The 19,349-nt window shown below is 50.3% G+C and overlaps 1 protein-coding gene across 2 annotated transcripts in view; it reads right to left on the bottom strand.

Moving 5' to 3' along the window:
• arhgef10la (Rho guanine nucleotide exchange factor (GEF) 10-like a) overlaps positions 1-19,349 on the bottom strand; it is an 83,369-nt gene that overhangs the window by 26,236 nt on the left and 37,784 nt on the right. For both annotated transcript variants that reach the window (XM_027025307.2, XM_027025298.2), the window contains exons 18-19: positions 12,156-12,256; positions 1,513-1,634 (exon numbers count right to left, since the gene is read on the bottom strand). In XM_027025307.2, coding sequence (XP_026881108.2) covers positions 1,513-1,634; positions 12,156-12,256 — 223 coding nt within the window. The remainder of the gene's footprint in view (positions 1-1,512; positions 1,635-12,155; positions 12,257-19,349) is intronic.

Here is a 19,349-nt window from a genome sequence, read left to right on the forward strand (position 1 = left end):
TTGCGAGAAGCTCTCCGCGAGCGCTGAACTCGCAGAACACCCGCGCACGTGTTCTGTGGTGTTATCTGAGTCTTGGCAGGCGTACAAAGGCAGCAGATCCCTTCGCCAGACGAACGGCCGGATGACCATCAACTCTTAGACCTAGCGAGTCCGCCCCAGAGCCACACGCCTCCCGCGGGCTCCGAGCAGACCCCCGAACCCGCACGCCGCCAGGATGCACAGTCAAACGTCCGTGACCCTGGATGGCAGTAAAAGCTACGCTGGTTTCAAACAGCGGTGGAAATGGATGGGCGCCCTCGGGCACTTTCTCTTATCTTGGTCTTCGGTGTCCTGCGTCCGCCTGACGCGGAAGAGTCCCTTCTCGTGGCTGGTGGGCGGGGGCTGGGCCGCGTCCGCCCACGGATGGGGGCGGAGGTCTGTGACCGGGGTTCAAGCCGACACCCCACACCCCGCCCACCACACACACACACACACACACACACACACAGGGGAGAGGCTGTAGAGAGAGACAAGGTAACGGTCTAAAACAAGGAGAGAGAATGAATGATGGGGGGGAGGGATAAAGACAAAGGGAGAGAGAAAAGGTGGGGATCATGCAGAGAACGGGAATGGAATCACGCCTTGGCAAGGTTGCCAGATCCCTCGGACGAAGACTCCCCTCAACCCCGACGTCCTGTCTATTAGGTTACGGCAGGGAAGCTTAATTTAATGCAGGCCCATTGATTTATGCTTGGGTGTCTCGCAGTCATTAAGGTAATTGTATGATCACTTTATAACGTCCTCCCACCGAGGGCGCGGTAATTTGGCACCTTAGCGCACGACGCAGCGGCAAGCACCATAACTGTATTAGGGCTGAAAATCTCGTTTAAAATATCATCTTCCAGACAGTAGAAATTGATTTTATATGTTTTTGACAGACTCCGAAACCCTTTTAGGCTGGCGCTCACCCTGGTTCAACGTTTGATCTGTGAAAGGCCCACCGCTCAAGAGCCACTATCGATCGCAGACGAGGTGGAGGAGGCCCACAAATCAGGCAGGACCCTTGTGGACCTTCCTGTGGTGCCACCGTAGCCTTGAGGTTAGCGTCGGAGTTTGCCTTAACGCCGGAGTTTCCTTTTTCCGCGGCTGAGACGCAATCAAATGAGCCATTGCGCTTAAGAACAAGAGTCATACCTTCCTAATTAAAAAAGACTGGGTATAAAATTGCGGTTATACGTTTGTTCTGAGACATGCGTCTTAAAAACAAGAACCATAACTTTCTAGTCCTTTAAAATAGAAGCGATTTAGAGTTTTTCATTATTTCATTATTATTCTTAAAAGCATATTTTTAATCAGTAATCACCATACATTATTCAGTACATACACCGAAACCCATTGCAATGGTAAGTGCTGACAAAAATCCTGAACTTGCTAGCGGGTCCTTGGCGTGTAAGGGTTTAAACTGCGTTTTGTAGATGACCAAAAGGGCAACAGGCTCAGCGCTTCTGCACGAGACAAACACGAAAAGCTCACCTTGCAATCCGGTGCTTTCGAGTTGAAGACGGGCATACGATACGCCAGCAGCGGACACCAGAACGGGGCCTTGATCCTCGTGTCGTCCTCTGCGGAGACCCAGCCCGGTGCGTTGTCCTCTCCTGAAAGAGAAAATTCACTTTTATGAAATGTCAATTTCCGCCACTTACCGAGGATAGAGGTTTGAAGCCACCCTGCCAAAAAAAAAAAACCCCACACAATTATTAAAGCGCACAAGTTCATGGACGTCACTAACAGAGCAAGCCTAGATTAAAGAAGGAAACGTTCACGCGTCGAGCAGAACAGCTCTTTGTATGACCGCGGCTTGGCTAATAGGTACAGGCCTCCTCCTTCTGTAGGTGCAGACACCCAGAGATGATGCAGCCTAATGGGCCTCCCTGAGACACGGCACTGTGGCAGGTGTCCATCCCAGCATGCACTGCAGCAACCTCTGCATTTCACTTAATTAGGAGGAAAAGTCAGGCAGCGCGGGCCGCCTGCGACCCGTCCTCCCGGCAGCTCTGACAGGTGTTTTTCCATTTCGCCAAGTGCGATCCAGAGCAGCCGTCCGCTCGCCATTCGGCACATCGGTAATTAACCATCCCTGCTGACTCCAACACTGCCGTACGTGCGATTAAACGGCAAGGCTCTTATTGACTCCGCGTCCTTCGCCGCATTACCAACATGCAGTCAGCCTCGCATGCCACAGTAAGAGGACCCCAAAAGCAGGGCTTCCGGATTTTTTAACGGATCATTTGGTTTTGAACGTGGGCAGAGGGCAGCGTGCTGTTTGTTGGGAGGTTTTTCGGCGCACTGTAGTCGCAGAGGCAGACACACCGAAGCCTTAAGGGCCAATTAGTCTAGCCCTCTCACTTTTAGTTTCGATGGGTTTCATTTAAGAGGACACGCATAACGGTGCGAACTGCCAATTTAAAGTGGCTATGCATCCGTGTAAGGGAGCCTAATGGCCTACACAGCCATAGGCGAAGTTAATTCTTTGATTTGATATCTTTTTACCGCTCGCTCGCTCTCTCTCTCTCTCTCTCTCTCTCTCTCTCTCTCTCCTCCAGAAGCAAAGTTACATGGGAATCAATAGAGTGAATGCAGCAGGTCGGCAAACGACGGCACCTATGAAATATTTTGCTTGCCACTTCACTCGAAACGATTTCACCTACGTGTTCTGCAGGGGCCGAACGGGGAGAACTTTCAAATTTGAGATTCATTCATCACATAAAATGTACAACTCCCTTTCAACACTTTAGCCGAAATATAGAGGCTAAGCTGAGAGCTTTGAGACTGGATCTCCAGTGGTAAAATTCACGCAACATATAAAAGGCTCCAGCGCACTGATGACGAGGCGGGGCCGCTGAAGGACACAGTTAAGACTAAAGCTTAAAGGCGCCCATGGAGAAAACTCTCTCACTCACTCTCTTCTGTATTTATTTATTTTATTTTTTGGGGGGGGGGGGGGGGGGGGGGGGGTTAAGTCATTTTCATGCCAGTGACCGAGGAAACATACACCATTCCTGCACTATCACCTAATGAACATCTTTATTAACGGTTTTCTCACTAAAATCATTAAATATAGCAACAGCATCTGTGTCCATGGTATGACCTTGCAGTCCTTGGTCGCAATAGCCTGAAATGGAAAGAATTCCTGAATTTTCTGTGAGGCTGCGTGGCTAAATAACTGTTTTTTGTTTTAGCTTCTATGACAGTGCTATGCCTCATGAAATTGAGGGTGGCAACCACATAAGGGAACAATGACAAGCACACTTTATCAAGTTATTAAATTCTAAGCCATATTCAGGCAGGCGCAGAGTGGAAGGTAAAATCTAATTTCCTTTGCTCTGCGTCTCTCTTTTGTGCCCCTCGCGATCTCTGCCATCGACATGACTTGCTGCAACCGTGCGAGTTCACGTGGGCTCCCGGTGACGTACGGCCACAGCTCGCCGAGGCGAGTCACGCGTACCGGCAGCTCGCGGAGATCGGGAGGCACGGAGACAAACGCCGGCGCCGGATGCGGCGATGTCTCGGCTCGGCGCGGTTCGACGGCCGAGTGGTTTTAACGACACACTGCCGACACAAAGCAGCGGTGACGGAAATCGCAGATCAGGCTGGTTAGCAGCGCTGCACGTCAGGACTGCGCGGTAGGAACACTGGGTTACTGAACGGGAGGAGGTGCAGTGTGTCCGCCGGTTCCAACGCTAAAGACCTGCAAAACAAAGACCAGGCCAAACAATACACCTCCCAGTTGGCAGGCCCAAGGAATGTGTGAAGGACTGAATTGTAGTCCGGCACATCACATTTGAGAATGCGACGAGTTAACAGGAGAAAAGAGGCCACTGAACACACAGTAATCAGCTAAAACTAGCCACGTTTACATTTACATATCCGCAGGTATCCATTCACTTTGGTATGCCGTAGTCAAACAAGACGACACTCACTCCTCCCAGGAGATAGATTAATATTTTACCATGCCATCCCGCCACCATACAAACCAATGTAACTAACGCAGCCAAGACGTGAACGCGTTTCACGGCAGCTAAGCGCGCAGACCTTCTATGCTCCCGTCCGCGCGCAGCCGAGGCCGGTTCGTAATTACGCAACACCTGGGCCGATCCCCGCACGCGCTTCGGGGGCACAGAGGCGGGTCCGGGGTCCAGGGTCCCCGGTTTCTGACTTCCTCGGACTAATTATTCAATTAGCATAAACCCGGTTTTCCGTTAGGGGCGGCTTTATGCACTCGCGCTCCCAGAGCGCGGATTAAACGCTGCGGGGTGTCCCGCGGCTGCCGAGAGTTCACCGGCTGTCAGATACGAGGCATCACCAACTTCCGCGGATGACCACTTCCCCTGAACCTTCACCCTTTGAAATATATAAATGATGACAAATAATGGGAGCTGGCCTTCAGCACGACTGGCAACCGCGGCGGCGCAGAGGATGAGGCGTTAATGAGCCCCGGCGCAGAGAGGGTTGGCATCGCTAATGAATCGGGCCTAATGCATTCTGCCCACGTAAAGCCCCTACACCACACTTACAGCGCCTTAAGAAAGTGTTCAGACACACACACACACACACACACACACCCCTTCGTGTTTCTCCTGCTTTGCTTCATTACAACCTGGAATTAAAATGGATTTTTTTTTTTTTTTTTTTGGGATTTCACGTAATGGACCTAACAAAATAGTTTAAATTGTTTATTAAATAAATAAATAAGATTATTATCGTTGTTGTTGTTATAACAAGCTGAGTGCATTTGTATTTACCCCCATTTGCAATGAAACCGCTAAATAAGATCTGATCACTTAATCACGTAATTAATTGATTAAAATCCAGCTGTGCTGTCACATGATCTGGCACAGAGTGACAGTATAAATAAACACGCCTGTTCTGAAAAGCCTCTAACTGCAAGTCACTAAGCAACATGAGAGTAATGAGCTCCCCAAACAGGTCAGTCAAAACTGTGGCGCATCCACAGTGAAGATGCAAGTTATTTGACCATAGGCCCAAAGCTGTACATGCTACAAAGTGGGGCTTTATGGAAGAACGGCCATAAAAACAACGTTGATTAAAGAAAAAATAAGAAAATACATTTGAAGTGACAAACGGAGCAGATCTAGCATGTGGCAAGCTCCCCAAGAACATGGAAGAAGGGAAGGGTCTCTGGTCAGATAAAACTAAAATTTTACTTTTTGGCCACAGTGAAGCATGACACAGTCCAAACACTGCTCATCACTCTGAGATCACCACCCCCACAGTGAAGCATGGTACAGTCCAAACACTGCTCATCACTCTGAGATCACCACCCCCACAGTGAAGCATGGTACAGTCCAAACACTGAGACCACCCCCACAGTGAAGCACGGCGGAGGCTATGAAGATGCTCTTCATCTGCAGGAATTGGAAACCTGGTCAAGATTGAAGGAAACATGGATGGCACCAAATCCAGGGTGAGGAAAACACATTTCAGACTGCTGAAGACCTGAGACCGAGACAGAGGTTCACCTTCCAATAGGCTCAAGCGACACTGGGGAGGTTTAAAAGGAAACCTTTAACTGTTTTGTGACGGCCTGGTCAAAGCCGAGACCTCACAAACCTTTAACTGTGTTGGGACGGCCTGCTCAAAGCCCAGACCTCACTTCATCTGAGAATCATGGCGCGTGGCATGAATGGTGCCACCGATCTACCACACAGGAGCTGGAACAGTTTTGCCTTGAGGAACAGAAATCCCAGTGGACTAAGCTAATAGAGACGTAGCCCAAGAGACTGTTGTAATTGCAGCTAAAGAGTCCAGAAAATATTGACATTGGGGGTGGTGAATAGTTATGCACACTAAAGATTTCTGGTGTTTCTTTCTCTTAATTATTATTTGCATCACAATAAAACTTTCACAGCGGTGGGCATGTTGCATAAATCAAATGCTACACATTCACCCCACAAAGATCCATTTTTAATTCCAGGTTGTAATGCAACAAAACAGGAAAAACACCAAGGGGGTAAATACTGTCACGAGGCACTGTGGCACAGGGAGCTTTAGTGAACTGTGCCCACACCCACCCACCCACCCACACATCCACCCACACACCCACACCCACACACCTCTCAGTCTCACTTAGTCTGTCATTAATAATGCAGCCTCACGACGCATCTTAAAACGGAAGCAACATTGGACGTGGTGAACACGAACGCTATTGTGAGGGGAGGGTACGTATTAATTGAGAGGTACATGTTTCTGTGTCTAATCAGAGCGATTCGAGGGGTGTGCGAAAGCAGAGTAAGGGAGCGTTCCATTTGAGGTATAACACGCACTGCAGCATGCGGTCAAATGAGAGAAAGAAGTTTATATATGCACAGTATCTTACTGAAACATGTAACCGAATGAACACTAATGACACCAGGTCACATTTCCTCCTGCTGATTCTGGTGCTGCGCCAAGACTCGACAGGGACTCGCCCCTCCTGAAACACACACCTCAACTCCGCAAGCAGGAAGAAGCCTGCAGATGATATATTCCTCGTAAAAAGAGAGAGAGAGAGAGAGAGAGAGAGTGTGAGAACACCCGCCAGGCAGAACCAGTGACGATACAATGGCTCGACTGCGTTGTTTTTCAGGGTCTGTACGGAGACCACTTATGAAGTTGTGAGATCGTTCATCTATTATTAACGTCCTTTAACTCCTTTAGTCAGATATAAAGGCCACAGATGTGCGCTCGCTGTCTCGGCACTGTGGTGATTCCGGGAAAGAGGCGTCCCTACATTAAGGGTCGCTGAATTCTTCCTCAGAGCCAATACTGCAGTTTAGAGACCTTTGTCCGAGGGACTCTCCTCCATGCTACAATTTCTGTGCCACGACTTAGCGTTGCGCCATCCTCGAGGTTCACACTCCGTAAACAATTACTGGGAAGCGTGGCAGCAGCGACTATTAAGGCCCTTTCCCACAGCCGGATCCCGACCTCTCCACGCCGCCTGAATGGCTAATTACAGGCATCCATCAAAGGTGCAATGGTGCGCCGAACCGGCGGGCGCCGCGGGGTCCGTGCTCCGAGGCATTCAGCGCACCCCTCCCCCCACGCATCCAGGCATGGACCACACTTGTCCCTAACTTTCCGCTCGCTACAGTACACATGCTCTCAGGATTTTAATTAGCACCTGGCCCCAACAGAACAATAATCACGGGGAGGGGGGGGGGGTCTCGCTCATGAGTTTGTTGTTTTGTTTTTGTATATCCCGTTAGATAATAGCTCACAAGCACTTTTATGGACCGTGCACTTTTTTCAGGGCGCTCGGTAAATAAACAGAAAAATCGGGTGGTACGGTTTTGGGTCTAATTACACGTTATCGGTATTGAACAGAATCCCCCCAGAATGCTCTCACCGAGTTAACGAGATCAATGCAAAGCTTAGGAAACATTAATTGAATTCATGCAATGTTTACCGATCATAACCACAGCCAGCCCCAGACGCCCTGCAAGACATCCCTGCAGCGGCTTCAATAAGCAACTGATTCTATGTAGCACACACATTAAAAAGTTTTTATGAGCATTTATGTGCATTTTATTTCAGTGGTAAGGTGATCTTAACCCTTATGAGCTTGGGTATTTGACGATTTGATTGGTTAAAAAGAAAATAACGAAAACCATGAAATGATCATGACAATATACAAACACACACCCACACCCACACCCACTCTCACCCACACACACATACACACACACACACACACACACACACACACACACACACACACACACACACACACACACACACACACACATACATACACATACACACATACATACACATACACACACACATACACACACACACACACACACACACACACACACACATACATACACATACACACACACACACACACATACATACACATACACACATACATACACACACACACACACACACACACACACACACATACATACATACACATACACACATACATACACATACACACACACACACACATACATACACACACACACATACACACACACACACATACATACATACACATACACACATACATACACACACACACACACACACACACACACACACACACATACATACATACACATACACACATACATACACATACACACACACACACACATACATACACACACACACATACACACACACACACACATACACACACACACACATACACACACACATACACACACACACACACACACACACACACATACATACACACACACACACACACACACACATACATACACATACACATATACATACACATACACACACACACACACACATACACACACACACACATACACACACACACACACACACACATATATGTGTGACAGCCGGAGGAGACTTCTGCTCCCCTCTTACTCATCCCATGCTGATCCGGCCCTCTTTGGACGGTCATGCTGCTATCCCGCCCACGCAGAAACTCCGAGCCAGGGAAACAGAGGCAGCCTCCCTTCTTTGACATCGGAGCGCTGTACAGGTTGGGCGCATTTGGGAAAATAAGGAGCAATAATTGCGATCACTGTGACGACCGCACAGCTCCGTTCCCGGGTGTGTAGAGGGCGAGTGGGGGCACTGGGCCACACTGGAGCCCACAGCCATGGATGTTGGACAGCAGAGCCACGTCGGGCTCTCCTCCACTGCGCGGGAAATCACGGTGACGGCCATCAATCCGGGCGAGAGGAGAGGGAGCCCGCATGCGACCGAGACAGCGGGGCGTTACAGACACGTTAGTCGCCTGCCTCTCACCCACAACTCTCTCCGGCAGCTCCGAGGGTGGGTCTCGATCATCGTCTGTCTGCTCTTCAGGGTTTCTTCTCCCTCATGTGCACACGCAAACAAGCAGCAATGAACACACACACGGGTACGTGCACATACACGTGATCACATTCAGTGCACACATGCTCACATACACTCACACTCTCACTCTCTTCCGCTCACTCCCTGTCCAGCTGCATCCAACTGTCTTTTCATCCTGAACCGTTTCAACAATGGTCTTTTTTTTTGCCTCTCACTCTATCCGAACAATTTCTCTCTTGCACTTCCTTTTCTTCACACTCACACACACTTTCAATCACACACCCACATTCAGTCACACAGACACACACACCCACCCACCCACCGCACCCTGAAAACACAGACAAAATCTCTCCACACATCCCACATATACCACCTGCCGATTCCAATAGATATAATTTCAAACCTATTGCAGCCTATAACAGAGTGTCCTCTCTGTCTCCCTGTGTGTGTGTGTGTGCGTGTGTGTGTGTGTATGAGAGAGAGACCCAGTAACGCTCCTCTCGGCGCTTGTTTTCCCTCTCCAGCCTGGTAAAGGCCCACACCGCCGCACAGCGCTGAAAACGTTAATTAACGGTGCCTGCGTTGAACACAGTAATCAGGCTGTTGCCTTGGAGCTGTATTAAGGGGCCCCCACAAAGCAGTATGGCTCTGAAGACATGGCCCTACAGCGCAGAGACACGGCCCTACAGCGCAGAGAAACGGTCCTACAGCGCAGAGACACGGCTCTACAGCACAGAGACACGGCTCTACAGCGCAGAGAAACGGTCCTACAGCAAAGAGACACGGCCCTACAGCGCAGAGAAATGGTCCTACAGCGCAGAGACACGGTCCTACAGCGCAGAGACACGGCTCTACAGCGCAGAGACACGGCTCTACAGCGCAGAGACAGGGGCGCGGTCCTACAGCGCAGAGACACGGTCCTACAGCACAGAGACACGGTCCTACAGCACAGAGACACGGCCCTACAGCGCAGAGACAGCCCTACAGCACAGAGACACGGTCCTACAGCGCAGAGACAGCCCTACAGCGCAGAGACAGCCCTACAGCGCAGAGACACGGCCCTACAGCGCAGAGAAATGGTCCTACAGCGCAGAGACACGGCTCTACAGCGCAGAGACACGGTCCTACAGCGCAGAGACACGGGCGCGGTCCTACAGCGCAGAGACACGGTCCTACAATGCGCAGAGACACGGCCCTACAGCGCAGAGACACGGCCCTACAGTGCAGAGACTCGGCCCTACGGCGCAGAGACACGGCCCTACGGCGCAGAGACACGGCCCTACAGCGCAGAGACAGCGGGGGGATGCATTTCCCCCTTCCAGTCTGAGACACGAGGGACCATTTTTCTTTCTGCAGGGACCTGGCAGGTGTGGCCTGGTGGGCGTGGCCTAGTGGGCGTGGCCTGGTAGCCAACTCAGCTTGTATCTGCTCTGCTTCCAGTGCTTGGGTTACCATAAGTGCCATTTTACTCATCCCGGGGACGAGGTTTTCAGCATTCGGGGGGCTTTCGGCACTAATATCAGAACAACATCTCTGAAGGGCTTAGCAACAGCAGAGCCACAGAAAGAAAATTTTCACTCGTTTGCCATTTCCCTTCGGTCGCTAGCTACTGGCGTTCCAGGGATCACGCCACTTACTCCCCACTTACTGTCAGGTAAGCCTGCTATTGGCTCATCACCATAAAGCCATTTCCACCAGCCGACAAAGCCAGGACTGCGCGGAGCATGTTACTGCAGTTACGCTGAGCGCAACAATCGACCAAAATACTGGCAATCTTCTAAAACAAAAGACAGCTTGTCTGTCTGGGTCCTGCTCTGAACAGAAATACAGATATGGATGCCAAAATAACATATTTTTCCGAGATAAAGTTTTATGTTTTCTGTTACTACCCTTTGATTGCCGAACGGACAATTAATTTGGCCGTCTTCGAATTTTGATCACTGTAGGCACCAAACTAAGCCGGTTTGTGCTGCAGAAATGTAAGGGCGGTCTCCGCAAGGCGCTGATGCATTCGACACACTCTGTACTCCAACAGCTCAGGACTCGATCTGAGAGCAAAACCCAACACTCCAGCACTGCTTTCACAACATGGCTTTAGTTCAGCAAGGTCACTCGCCTGAACTAAGAGCCGTTCTTGAGTGGTCCTTTTCATGATTCTCTCTCTCCCCCTCCCGCTACTGAATTCATCTTCAGACCTTTCATTTCCCTGACCTGACTGAGCCAGCGATCACACGCTAAGCGTTGAAGAATTCTTAAGCGCGCCACACGTCTTTGAGCCAAAATGCCACCCTGTTTCTTAAGTTTCTTCACTTTTGCAGAAAAGGTCTGTGGTGCAGATTAGAACATATATTAGAACGTATGGTTTCAGCAGTATTTTAACATTGACCCAGTTTCATATTAATAATGGACAGGAGATTAAAGAAGCTTCATACAGGCATTTAAACAGAGGGAGCTACAAAGCCAGAGTGTGAGTGTGAGTGTGTGTGTGTGTGTGTGTGTGTGTGTTAGAGATCTGTCAACGAGACAATTCACTGCTGCATGAATACAGAGGGGAAGCGCATGGTGTGAGAAAGGGCGGGAAATGGAAAGTGCTAAGGAGTTTATTTTCTCTCAAATTTAAATCCCTACATCTCCTCGACGTGGCCCCCAAGTGTCGCCACGAACGGGGGACAGAAGAGTCCGGAAGCACAGCAAGATCAATGCTAAATTAATCAATCAATCACACACACACACACACACACACACACACACACACACACACACACACAAATAAAACAAACAAAACAGACAGACAGACAGCAGATCTCCACCTAAGACCTCAGTTGTATTTTATGGAGCTGCAGATTGTGTGGTCTCTAAGGCTAAAGCACATTCATGCAGGCTTATGTAACGAAACACGCTCGCTCTTGGGGTTATCGCCAAAAAAAAAAAAAAGCCCAAGACAAAAGAAGCAAGGAAGGAAAGAAACGGAGAGAGTCACAGCCTTGCAGACACCGAGGTCGCGGGAGGAGCAGCGTTCGGGAAGGAATTTAGCTTCTATCGCCGCGTGTTTAGCAGAGCCGCCGGACTCGGCCTGCTTCCTCCGGCATTCCGACCGTGCCTACGGTCCGCGCGGCACGAATAAAGGTCAGAGAGAAGAATGTCATAGAAATCATCTTTGTCCTGGCAAGCACGCGGACGAGCCGAGGGAGAGAATAGCTCGGAAGCCAGGCGTTCCGTTTACCGCCCGTCAGTCAGCCGGCGCTTCAAACCCAACGCAGAGAGCACGGCGCACGGGCGGGTTGGGTACTTAGTGATGAGCAGAGACGGGGACTCACTCTGTGCTATCTTGGTCAGATGAAGTCGGTTGACCCAGGAGATCTTGCTGAGGGGGCTGGGGGTGTTGAACACCACCATGAAGCTAACCGGCCGGCCGGACCTGCAACAGACAAAGACAGACAGACAAAAACAGGCAGATGTGACCGGAGCTCTGCACTTAGCTGTGCACACACTTCCGAAGCCCTGGTTTGTTTTTGCCCGGGACCTACTCAGTGGTAATTAAAGATCTTAATCTTGGTGAGCCTCAGCTCGAGATGAACACTGGCCCCCCTGCAGAAATCTGGGTCACATACCCAGTGTGTCAGAAATGCACAGGGGGAATCTTTATTGTAAACTCTACACACTACTTTTGTGCTAAACAACCATTAAAAGCATTATGGGTAACAGTTTGATTATAAGGATGAAGTAAAAGACATTTTTCTTGCCAAAACGTTGGACTGGCTATTTCATGTCTGACATCTTGTTATGTCTTATATGGGAATGGGGGGCATATGGCGCTATCATCATACTTCGTAGAACATTTTTAGTTTTTACATTTTTGCTTAATTCATCATGACAACTTTGAGACAAGAGTCCTGAGTCAGCAGAAAAGTGCACAGCACACAAAAACAGATATTCCAACAGAACAACATCGATTTTGAGTTTATTCGTCGATCGAGTCCTTAAGGTGCTTTTGGTTCAAACCTAAAGGACGAAAATGTCGTTGGAGCACAGCGTCCAATAGCTGCGGGTTCAGGAAACCCACAGCCCATCACATTCCGAAAACATATCCCGGAAAACTCTGCTGCCATGCCTGGCACCTCCGTGGGCGATCGCGCGGGCAAGGGATTCTTAAAAACATGGAAGCGGGAAGATGTATAGGGAGAGTGGCCAAACCATGGAGTCGTGATGAATTGCTTTCTTCCTCCCGAATTTAATCGGGAACGGAGTGATAGAGTGAAGGTCAGAGAGGACGTTGAACGGCAGAGCAGGAGGAGCGGAGACCAGAGGTGAGCTTCTCTCCCGTAATTCCCACTCGGAGCGGAGGAATCGGCCAGGTTAATGGCCTAGAACTCGACCGGAGCACCTGCCAGTGCAACACCAATAACTCTCTGCCTGCATGAACAAACACTGAAGGAGGCGGCCCGGAGGAAGGTTACCAGGGAAGTAATTACAGGAGACACCGTATTCCGTACGGACCTGCTCTGTGAGAGGCACTGCGCTCGCCGTAGAATGAGAGACTTAGTGCTACAATATAACCAACTGTTACGGGAACCCGTAGTGGGGGTCTTTATTGTAAGCAGCTGTCTGTACATCCCGATTCCCGGCGAGCAGGGGGGGTTTTTCCGCACCAGCAGCTCGCCCGACAAACCCTCGGCAAGCGGAGCGCGTGGGAAAGCAGAGAGGCTCACCTGCCGCCGCGGAGACTCGGGGAGCATGAGCCAACTCGCTCTCGGTCATCGTTAGGAGGTAATTGACTGGAGAACAGGGCGCAGCCTGTCTCGGATACTGTCACGGCGGCCACCTCGGGCTGCTTAGCATTCACGTCCCCACTCGGGGAAAAGACGCGAGCAGAGGGAGGGAGAGAGAGAGAGACGGAGGGAGGGAGGGAGGGAGAGAGAGAGAATGGGCACAAATGGAAGTATAGCATAAACCTTCCGATCGCTATAATAACGGGAGAAAACGTGGACAGAGGTCACAGCTCTTTCTCACAAACGGCTGCTAACATCACTGGCACTCCGTACGTTTCCTGCAAATGTGGCAGCAGGCTTTTTTTTTTTTTTTTTTTTAAAGGTGAAATTAAAGTGGATCAGGAGGGGGAGGCGGAGTGAGCCAGCACGCTCCGTACCTAATTTAATTCTGAGGATAATTCCAGCCCTGCGCCTCTCCTGATACCATAAACAGCACACGCCCCGGGTTCCCTCCCACTGGACTGCTTGTGTTTATGTGTGTGTGTGTGTGTGTGTGTGTGTGGCCGGGCAGGTGGGAGGGGGTTGTGTGTGACAGTAATGCAGAAGGACAGGACAGATGTTGGAATGAAATCTGGTGCCACATTCATCAGTGTTCACCCCTGCCACCTGCCCACCGACTAGAACAGGCAGAAGGAAGCTCAGTAAGAGGACCGGGCCTGACTCAGAACCCCGGATCAGTAAGAGGACCGGGCCTGACTCAGAACCCCGGATCAGTAAGAGGACCGGGCCTGACTCAGAACCCCGGATCAGTAAGAGGACCGGGCCTGACTCAAAACCCGGGATCATTTAAGAGGACCGGGCCTGACTCAGAACCCGGGTTCACCTGATTTAGGACCAGCTGCCTCCTCGAATATCTTACACTGTGATACTGCGTGTAAAAAAACAACAATGATTTCACTTCGCACAAAAAAGCGACTGTTCTGGTGTCTGTCTCCACGCCTGTCCCGAGAGCCTGTCTGTACTGTCATCTGTCCGCATGCCTGTCCTGAGAGCCTGTCTGCTTGTACAGCCGTCTGTCTCCGCGCCTGTCCTGAGAGCCTGTCTGTCTCTGCACTTGTCCCGAGAGCCTGTCTTCATTTCACCGACGTTCAGCACACCAGGAAGAACAGGCACAAAGGTGTTTAAAGAAAAAAGAAGTCCCAGAAGCCAGTCTCAGTGATCGGCTGTCGTGATTACGCTCGGGCCGCAGCCGAAGGCGACTTGAAATTCCCTCCACGTCCCAGATCCGTTTGCCTGGCTCTCTCCCAGCGAAGTGGAGGCTCCAGACCTGCCCCAGGGCTGACACCGCATCCGCAGCACGGCTACGGGGGTACCGGCTGTGCCACCTGCCAGGCCTGACCCCAACGTCCACCTCCTGCTCCTGCCAGCCCTGATCCCGGTGCATACCTCATGTCCACGTGCCTTTGGCACCCTGACCTCGCCAACATGACCTCCAAACCCACCCCCGCTCACGCCCACGCCAGCCCTCTGCGTAGGTTAAGTGGCAGATGTGCACTGGTAAGACATCATTAAAGTGGGACTCATACCTGCTGCTGCTTCTCACTACATCCTACCAGATTTGTTTACAGGCTGGAATGCTGCAGTAGAGACTGGGTTTCTTCTACGCCTGATCCAACTGACATATTCCAAGAAGTGTTCGGAGACTGTAGTCCAAATGAGAATCTCAAAAAGTTTCTATTTTTGTGCTTGTTCTTTAGATTTTACGCATAAAATATTGAACAGACAAACTAAATAAAAGCAAAAAATGACAGAAGTTAGGTTTGACCGGCTGAGTAAGTGTAGTGGATGCAACATTCTGTTCTGTAGTAGTGTGGGGTGTTCTGGCAGGTTCTGTCTCTCTCGGTCTCAACATCCCCCCCCCCCCACGTCCGCAGAGCCTGAGCTCGTTAAACACCAGCGCCTCCAGCGTGTTCCGGAGCGAGCTCCGCGTTCGGTACCTATCCCGAGAGCACTGTTCCAGCTCCCGCGCACATCTGACGGAACAGAACGGGTCTGCGATCCCCGCTGGGCCGAGACACGCGCGCCACCTCTCCACCCGTCATGGCGGATTGGTGGAGCAGAGGCTAGAGGCATCTCCGTCTGGGCTCCTGTCTGCCCGGGGGGGGGTACGTCACCAAAGCCCCCCGACCAGCTGTGCTCCCGCAGCCGGGTAGCAAAACACCAGTTCTGAGTGCCACTGGTTCCCATTACATTCGCCAGCCATTGGTGCCCTTGTCGTGCCCCACCTGGTGCCGACACCATGCCAGTTCCTCCCCCCCTATGGTGGTCTCCCCCTTCCCCAGATTCCTCCACATTCTTATGTGCGGTGCGGTCCTCCGTCCCGGATCCTGCGCTAATCCATCTTCATTTCCCCCTCCTTCCGCGGCCGTCCTTCGGAGCGACGCATCCCGCCCCACCCCGCATTGCCGCGGATGAGCACATCCAGGTGCAGCGCGCCGCGAGAACTTGCATGGGACGCCACGGGCCACGCATTTGCACCCGCACCTGCCCCTTTCCAACGTGGCATAATACCACCGCATCAAAAGCTCCTTTTAGGAGAAAACTCGGGAGAAATGACTATCACGCTCAGAGCGGAAGCCGACAGCAGCCCGGCTAAGTGAACCGGATTGATGGAGCTCCGTGGTAAGTGTTACTGAAGTGCTTTCAAACCGATACGTCTACGCTGCCTCGCCAAGGTCACAAGCCCCGGCGATGATCTTTCCTTGAGCTCCTGAGGAAGTGAATTTCAGGAATGATGACTTAATGATCCGGTGAGTCCTTCGATTAGGGCCATAATTTGCTGCTGAATGCAGCGGCCAGGTTGAGGGGAGTAGCACGTAGCACTGCGTAAAGTGCTTCGACACACAGAGTGGGGTTAGGGTACAGGGGGTGGGGGAGAGAATGTAGCGTTCTCCATCATCCTAACGGCTGCTTCCGGCTCGCGGTAGAACATTTATCGCTGGCTATCGGCTTTTGCCGTGGCCACGGATACGGGTGAGCTGAATTCAACAACGGTACTGCTCGTATTAAGTACAGAATTAGGCTGGACGGCCTGGGACCTTTTACATCTCAGTGGGCAGGAGTGAGTGTGAGTATGAGTGTGAATGTGTGTGGCCACATAAACACTAAGGCCTAGATATCAATTAAGATTAATCCTAGATTGAAATGGATATTCAACAGAAAAAAAAAAAAATCCCCTACTGATCATATAATTGAGCCTAAATGTAATTTGAACCCCAGTCTAAGTCCAAATGTAATTTGGAGCAGAGCCTTTTGGGCACGATCAGCAGCCTTTCAGGCAAACGCAAGGGCAGAAGCAGCTATGCAGATTCACCACAGGTGCTGTTTTCCTGGAACAACAGAGGGGCCAGTCCCTGCTTTCTCACACAGCCAGGCCAGATACAGCCGAAGCAGTAGCAGCTGTGTGTGTGTGTGTGTGTGTGAGAACGCACGCAGGGGCATTCCTTGTTTTCTGAGGAAGTGTAAATGGACTGTAAGCTGGCTCAAATGGAAAAACACCACAAGGATTTTAGAAATATAATGCTTTACTAAACATTACAACACATACACGTACGAAAACACCACAGACAGGGAAGAAGGGGGACTTTCCCAGGCCGACATTTCTACGCACGTGCGTACACATACAAGAGAGATCAAGTCAAGGGACAGAAAATCCTCATACCAAACATCCATCTTTCCAGTGCCGGTCTGTCAGTGTCCAAAGCGAATCCCTCCCTGATTCCGAGTTCACATTCCTCCATCTCTCGGCAATGGCCGCGAGGTCAGACATTCTGTCCTGGGTCAGTGTGGTTCTCCGTCTGATCATTTGAGGTCTGAGATGCTTCGCTGCTACAGGGGGAAGCTGGTAGAGTGTATTATCTCAGGGTGGGCTGTCAGCTGCTCTTTTTGAAGCAGAGAACCAAAAATGCCCCCTAAGTGTGTTGGGAGAGTTTAACTCCTTGTGTAATCTGCTGACCCACAGCTTGTGTTCTGTCCCCTATAAGAGCTGTATAGAAGTTACAGGTGTGACACGATGTACAGCAAGATCCAAAGTTGCAAAATAAAAGCTGAAACGTCAACATAAAAGCTGCCCCTTAACTCACCATTCTCCCACCTATTGTCAGACTCTCTGACGATTCTCGGACTCTCTTTGGCCGGAATGCCGCTCTCATTCCACGCGTCTTCAGACGGCTCATCGCATCACGTTGCCACAGACTTGGCTACCGGCATCGCACAGGCAGAACCTCGGCGACTGAGGCCGCACGACCTAAAACAGCCAGACGTAAGCAGAGCTCTACGTCAACGGCCCTGCTCCGTACCGAAGCCGTTGCCGGCCGGACCTTTGTGGAGGTCCTACCCTTTATCTGGAGCTCCCCTTGGAACTTCACTAAGGACCGGAGCATCATGGAAAGGCCACTAACAAGCTTTCAGGGCGATGGAGCTACCAGTCCCTGCACATTTACAAGGCCCCTCCATGAAAGCACAGACCAGTTCTACGACGCAGGAAGTTACTGATGGCTGGAACCTCGCAAGCAAACGGTGCACAGAGCAAGCTTTACTGTCTGGTTAATCTTTGCTCTCTTGGCCACAAAGCCAAGGCATCGGATTTTGTTTCGATGCATCAGGTGCTATGTCCCGACATGCCCAAAAGTACCAAGCTACCTTCCCCTAAAGGAGGAAAGCAACACCGTACACCACTTAACCTACCAAACTACTGATCATTTCATTCTGACTCTTAGCAGACATGCAGGAATCAATTCCATATGGATTCTTTCTTGCAGAGTCGAAACTAGGACGCAGTCAGACACCAGATCAGTCGCCTCTCTGAAAACACCTTCAGCTGTGAAATCTTCAGATTTGTCATGACCTCTGAAGGGTAATCTCGGGTGAACTAAGGTGGATGTTAACTCTGCCAATCCGAGCTCAGCTCTGCTCCTGTGCAACCCCGCGCTTCGTCTGATCGGCTCCTGGGACGGAGACCCGTTCATCCACTCGTGCGGTTGTGAGACGCATTCTCAGTACCTGTACCCCTCCGACACAAGCTATCAGTCATCTGCTCCAACAGCACTGAGTGCTCTGCACAGAAAAACGTATGCTGAGTGGGAGGCACTGTATTCAGGCCAGTCATAATTGTTTTTGCTGGAACTCTTCTGCTTTCCTCCATGTGGACCCTATGGATAACTGTCAGTTTGCTTTCTGACAGGGCTGGTTTTAATGTGACCAAACCTTGCCAATGTGTCTCTTGGAATCATGAAGTCTAGGGCCTCTAATTTCATGGCTTCACTGGGCTATAGGAAAGAGTTCCATTTGCAAATGAAAAAAAAATAATTTTTTCCTTAAGAAAAAAACGATTCTATTGCGTCTATTAAATGTGAATTAAACAGTTGGAGTGCCATTGTGCACAGAATATTATATGATAAAAAATCAGTCACATCACAATTATGTAAATATTCATTGTATTCTCATCGGAGTAAACAACAATAAGAATAATAAATGTACATCATAATTATAGTTCAGGTTGTTAAAATGTTTTATTGAATTATTGCTGTTATCTGAATCCAGTGGATGCAACTGTATGAGCTAAGCTCTTCCCAGCCCAGTTTAATCTCAGTACACCTGGGAGTCTGCTTCGTGTGCCAAAGATTTTAACATGGAGACTTTTAGCGCGAAGACAAGCATCCTCACCCTTGAGTTTTGTTTGTCCTGCCGGGCCTGCACGTTGGCTGCCATGAGGAAATTGTCACCGTCACTGTGTTTCCTGCT

The sequence above is a fragment of the Electrophorus electricus genome, chromosome 20 (assembly GCF_013358815.1).
Source record: "Electrophorus electricus isolate fEleEle1 chromosome 20, fEleEle1.pri, whole genome shotgun sequence".
NCBI classification, from domain to species: Eukaryota; Metazoa; Chordata; class Actinopteri; order Gymnotiformes; family Gymnotidae; genus Electrophorus; species Electrophorus electricus.